The 5,008-nt window shown below is 57.2% G+C and overlaps 1 protein-coding gene across 1 annotated transcript; it reads left to right on the top strand.

The window, feature by feature from the left end:
• Nucleotides 1-1,060: 1,060 nt before the first annotated feature.
• SP9 (Sp9 transcription factor) lies at nt 1,061-4,538 on the top strand. The gene is made up of 2 exons (XM_022570065.3): nt 1,061-1,081; nt 2,077-4,538. Exons 1-2 carry the CDS (start codon nt 1,061-1,063, stop codon nt 3,505-3,507), a joined length of 1,452 nt encoding a protein of 483 aa, XP_022425773.2. The 3' UTR covers nt 3,508-4,538.
• Nucleotides 4,539-5,008: the final 470 nt, after the last annotated feature.

The raw sequence follows: 5,008 nt of genomic DNA, 5'->3' as shown, positions 1-5,008 counted from the left end.
CAGCTTCGTGCAGCGTGTTGTATGGGCTGATGCCTCCCACCCCCACGCCAGCCCCCAGCGAAACCCGGCAGACAGCACGTCCCACTGTTTAGTCATATTTGACAACTGGGTTAGCCTGGTATCTAGGCGCTGGCGAAACGGTACAAAGGGTGCCCTTAATTACCACTAGAAGCTTCTGGTGTGAGTGGCACTTGTATTACCCCCCGGGTCAGAGGCCAGAGCGACAATTAGGAAGTCACTTAGGCCGCTAGGGGAAATGGCGGGATGCGGGAGGCTCCAGGCCCTCCCAGCAAGTCTGTGGGTGTAGACCTGGACGGAGAGGCCTATTTCTCTCCTCTCGGAGGAGCTGTCCCTTCGCCCCCTTCTCTTCAATGTGACTCTGAGAGTAAAACTGAATCCAGTGGGAATAAGGAACTAGGTAGATAAATGACAATGATAAAATCGCAAGCGAGAATGATGGATTCCAGCTGAAGTTGTGCTCCGCGGGCGAGAGCCTGGACACACAAAGTGAGAGTTGACATTTCCGTCTCCACTTGGGTCTTGCTGGTGCGGCCTCAGCCTCGGGCCCCCTCCCCTCCTGCCTCCTTTCCCACAAGTGGAGAGTCGAGGACTGTCAGTCTTAACTTGCATCATCTCGGGGAGGTTCGGGGGGCTTGTGGCTCGGTCTCAACGATAGTTAAACCTGGCTTGGTGCGTGTGTGTAAATTTTTAATTGCGCTGTAATTTCTTCGATCTCCAGCCCGCGACACCCCTCCCCCCCCGCCAGCCGCGGTGACTGGCACACGCCAGGAGCCCGGGCTCGGGCCCCTCGGCGCGTCTGATTGGCTGCGGGGCAGCTCCAGTCTGCTCTGCCTGCGCCCTCATTGGGTGAGAGGCGCCGCCAGCGGCACTTCAAAGCGGGTGCTCCTAGCACTTAGGCTGAGTTTAGCCGGCGGGAGCCCGGAGTCCGCTCGGCGCGAGCGCGGGGACACGGGAGCCGTGCGGTACCCGAACAGTTCTCCCGAGCAGCCGCCAGGTTCAGCCCCGCTCCCGGCCCCGCCGCGCCGCCCAGGGACCTGCTATGGCCACGTCTATACTTGGGGTAAGTCGGAAGTGCGGCATTTGCTTAACTGGAGTAATTTTTCGTTATGGCTTCTCCGGGTCCGCGGCTCTGGAGAAACTGTTGCTGCCCGACTTGCAGCCTCAGCTTCTTTTAGCACTTTCCACATTTCCAGGACTGATTCTTCCCAAGTTATTGGAACCCAGGAGGTGTCTTTGTAAGAAAAGGATTTGTTAAGCAAGTCCTTTTAATATTCGGTTTTAGAGGTTTCTTTTCTGCCCCTCGTGATTTATACCCCATCCCCCCTTGCTTCGGGGATTGTTGCAATTACGCGACATTGGTGTTTCCAGAAAACAGCCTTAATTGTTTTGCAGTCCATGTAGTCACGTTAACAAACATTTACACTTTTGCGGATCCCCAGTTCGTCTGTGACTCTGAAATCCATCGCGGGGGTCGCTTCTACTCGGACTTTTTCTTTTCGTAATTGTGTGTATATGTGTGTGTGTGTGTGTGTGTAAACATTTAAAATGTTTTCTGTTAAAAAGTCAAGTCCTAGCCACCCTTGGGAAGAGTGCCCCAAGTTTCCCCCACCCCCGGGTCGCTATTTCGGCCGCCTCTGCCCTCACCTGGCGTTTGTTGTCGATGTGTTTACCTCCGTGCTTCACCCCGAAGGGCGATCTGGGGGCTTCTGTGAGAGGAGCGGGCTTATGGCGAACGGAAGGCGAGCGACTCGAGTCCGGTTTGGGGCAGGGTTTGCAGCGACTGAGGCGGGGAGAACCGAGACAGCTTTCATTTGTAGTCCCACTGAAGAACAACTTTCCAGCGCCGGGACCCTCGCCCTTGTGATCGCCTCTGCCCCGCGCGGGGTGCGGCGCATCCTCGGCGAGCGTGCGGGGAGGAGGCGCGAGCCGGGGAGCCACGACCCCCCGGGACCAGCCGCGGGAGGACGAGGCTGCTCACGGGTGCACTCTGTGTCTTCCTCCCACTTGTTCCTGCCCTCCTCCTCCTTGTTCCCTCCCCCACCCCACCCACTCTAGGAAGAGCCGCGCTTCGGAACGACCCCGTTGGCCATGCTGGCGGCGACCTGCAACAAGATCGGCAACACGAGCCCGCTGACGACGCTGCCGGAGTCGAGCGCTTTCGCCAAGGGCGGCTTCCATCCCTGGAAGCGCTCCTCGTCCAGCTGCAACCTCGGCTCCAGCCTCTCGGGCTTCGCCGTGGCCACCAGCGGCCGCGGCTCAGGCGGCCTGGCGGGCGGCTCTGGCGCAGCCAACAGCGCCTTCTGCTTGGCCTCCACGTCCCCCACGTCGTCCGCTTTCAGCAGCGACTACGGCGGCCTCTTCTCCAACTCGGCGGCGGCCGCGGCGGCGGCGGCCGGGGTGTCCCCGCAAGAGGCGGGCGGCCAGTCGGCCTTCATCTCCAAGGTGCACACGACGGCGGCCGACGGCCTGTACCCGCGCGTGGGCATGGCGCACCCGTACGAGTCGTGGTACAAGTCAGGCTTCCACTCAACGCTGGCGGCGGGCGAGGTGACCAACGGCGCGGCATCGTCGTGGTGGGACGTGCACAGCAGCCCGGGCTCGTGGCTGGAGGTGCAGAACCCCGCTGGGGGGCTCCAGAGCTCGCTGCACTCGGGCGCCCCCCAGGCCTCGCTGCACTCGCAGCTCGGCACCTACAATCCCGACTTCAGCTCGCTCACGCACTCGGCCTTCAGCTCCACGGGCCTCGGCTCCTCGGCCGCCGCCGCCTCGCACTTGCTCTCCACCAGCCAGCACCTGCTGGCCCAGGACGGCTTCAAGCCGGTGCTGCCCTCCTACTCGGACTCCAGCCCCGCCGTGGCGGCCGCCGCAGCCAGCGCCATGATCTCGGGCGCCGCGGCCGCCGCCGCCGGGGGGAGCTCGGCGCGCTCGGCCCGCCGCTACTCCGGCCGCGCCACCTGCGACTGCCCCAATTGCCAGGAGGCGGAGCGGCTGGGCCCGGCCGGGGCGAGTCTGCGGCGCAAGGGCCTGCACAGCTGCCACATCCCGGGCTGCGGCAAGGTGTACGGCAAGACGTCGCACCTGAAGGCGCACCTGCGCTGGCACACGGGCGAGCGGCCCTTCGTGTGCAACTGGCTCTTCTGCGGCAAGCGCTTCACGCGCTCGGACGAGCTGCAGCGGCACCTGCGGACTCACACGGGCGAGAAGCGCTTCGCCTGTCCGGTGTGCAATAAGCGCTTCATGCGCAGCGACCACCTGAGCAAACACATTAAGACGCACAACGGGGGCGGCGGGGGCAAAAAGGGCAGCGACAGTGACACGGACGCCAGCAACCTGGAGACGCCCCGCTCCGAGTCCCCAGACCTCATCCTGCACGACTCCGGCGTCAGTGCCGCCCGGGCGGCGGCGGCGGCGGCTGCAGCGGCGGCGGCGGCGGCGGCGGCCTCGGCAGGAGGCAAGGAAGCCGCGTCTGGCCCCAACGACTCTTAGAGGCCGGGCGAGAGGCGCGAGCGAGCGAGTAGAGACAGCGCGAAGGAGCGAGAGGTTCGGAGGGCGAGCGGGGTATGGACGGGCGGGAGCTCCACGGCCGCCCCCGGGCCGGCGCGAGGTAGAGCGTCATCCGGCTCGCGGGCCGCCCCTTGCCGGCCACGCTAGGAGCTCCCCTCTGCTGCCCGAGCCCAGACGAGAATCAAACGCGTGGTCCAGAACAAAAGCGAAGCATCTTTCGACACAAACAACACTTTAAAAAGCTGCACGCACAGACACACACACACACCGGAAACCTACAACCACAAGCACGCACACTCGAGCGCGCGCACACACACTTACCACTCGCACAAACTTCTCGAGCGAAGAGCAATACACAGAAACGCTCCCTCCTCCCCCACCGCCCACCCCCTTCCACCACCCTTCTCTGTCCTTTTTTCCAAAAGCAAACCACCACCCTGCAAAGGACTGTCAGAACATTTGAAAACAAACGGGACCTATAAAAACAGACCCTTTGCGTGGATTATATTATATATAAAATGCTCCAAGTCCTGCTTGATATCTACTTACAATAAGACTTTTTTTTCTTATAAAAGGAAGCATCAAAAAAGGCCGAAGGTGAGAAATTAAACTGGAAGTCTAGTGACAGTTTCTCTGTATTTCATAACATCTGTATAAATAGGGTTCAAAAGGTTGTGTTCTCTTTTATTTTCTTGTAAATGTTCATTCGAATAGAGTTTTTTTGGTGAATTCCTGAAATTCAGGGAGTTTTTTTTTTAATTTTCTGATGCACTTTGTGAAAGTCAGTATATATGTAAAAGATATTTAAAATGTTGAGTTATCATTTCACTCACAAACACGTAAGTTAAGGTCATCTAAAGAAATTAAATGCGTTTATCTGTATGAAGAAAATCTTGACATCATATTTTCACTTTGGTATTATTAAAGGACTCTGAACAATACACTTTCTTTTTTTTTTGATCCTGTTACCCCCTCGATAACCTTTAAGTGGGCCGACTTTTTTTTGTTGGGAAAAAAATCCCTTAATGTTAGTTTTAGGTGATGTAAGGTTTATGTGAGTTATGAAAGCGATACGTTTTTGAGAAGTGAGAATTATTTATTTGTATATTAACAGCGTAAATTAAATTAGGTTATAAGAAGGTGTAGTTGTATTACTAAACGAGAGAGCTCTCAAAAGGTAACATTTTAAAACTCTGGAGCCCCTTCAAAAAAGCAAAGGTCCTTGGCAGCTTTAACTGGGGAGGTGCCTACCCCTCCCGGAGGGGTCTGACGAAACTCCAGTGGGTTTGTTTGTTTTTAAAAAGCGGTTTTTAAAACAATCTTTGAAAGGAAAAAGCTTTTTAAAAGAAGTCGTAGCTCCCAAGACCCTCTACGTTGGGAGGTGACTCAGGGGAATAAATCGCTAGAGTCAATACCCCGGAAAAGACATTTCATGCCTAAATGAAAATCTTGTTAAATGTTATTAATTTTGACTTAGAGCACA

Source organism: Delphinapterus leucas, chromosome 8, assembly GCF_059928025.1.
Source record: "Delphinapterus leucas isolate spDelLeu-1000000601 "Yukka" chromosome 8, BTC_Dleu_Yukka2, whole genome shotgun sequence".
Taxonomy (NCBI): Eukaryota; Metazoa; Chordata; class Mammalia; order Artiodactyla; family Monodontidae; genus Delphinapterus; species Delphinapterus leucas.
Note: the sequence above shows the minus strand (reverse complement) of the source record. Positions and strands in the feature narration are given on the sequence as shown.

Coding starts and splice junctions, on each gene's coding strand:
- SP9 (XM_022570065.3), top strand. CDS start 1,061: ATGGCCACGTCTATACTTGGG. Junction 1,082..2,076: donor TGGCCACGTCTATACTTGGG/GTAAGTCGGAAG, acceptor CACCCACTCTAG/GAAGAGCCGCGCTTCGGAAC.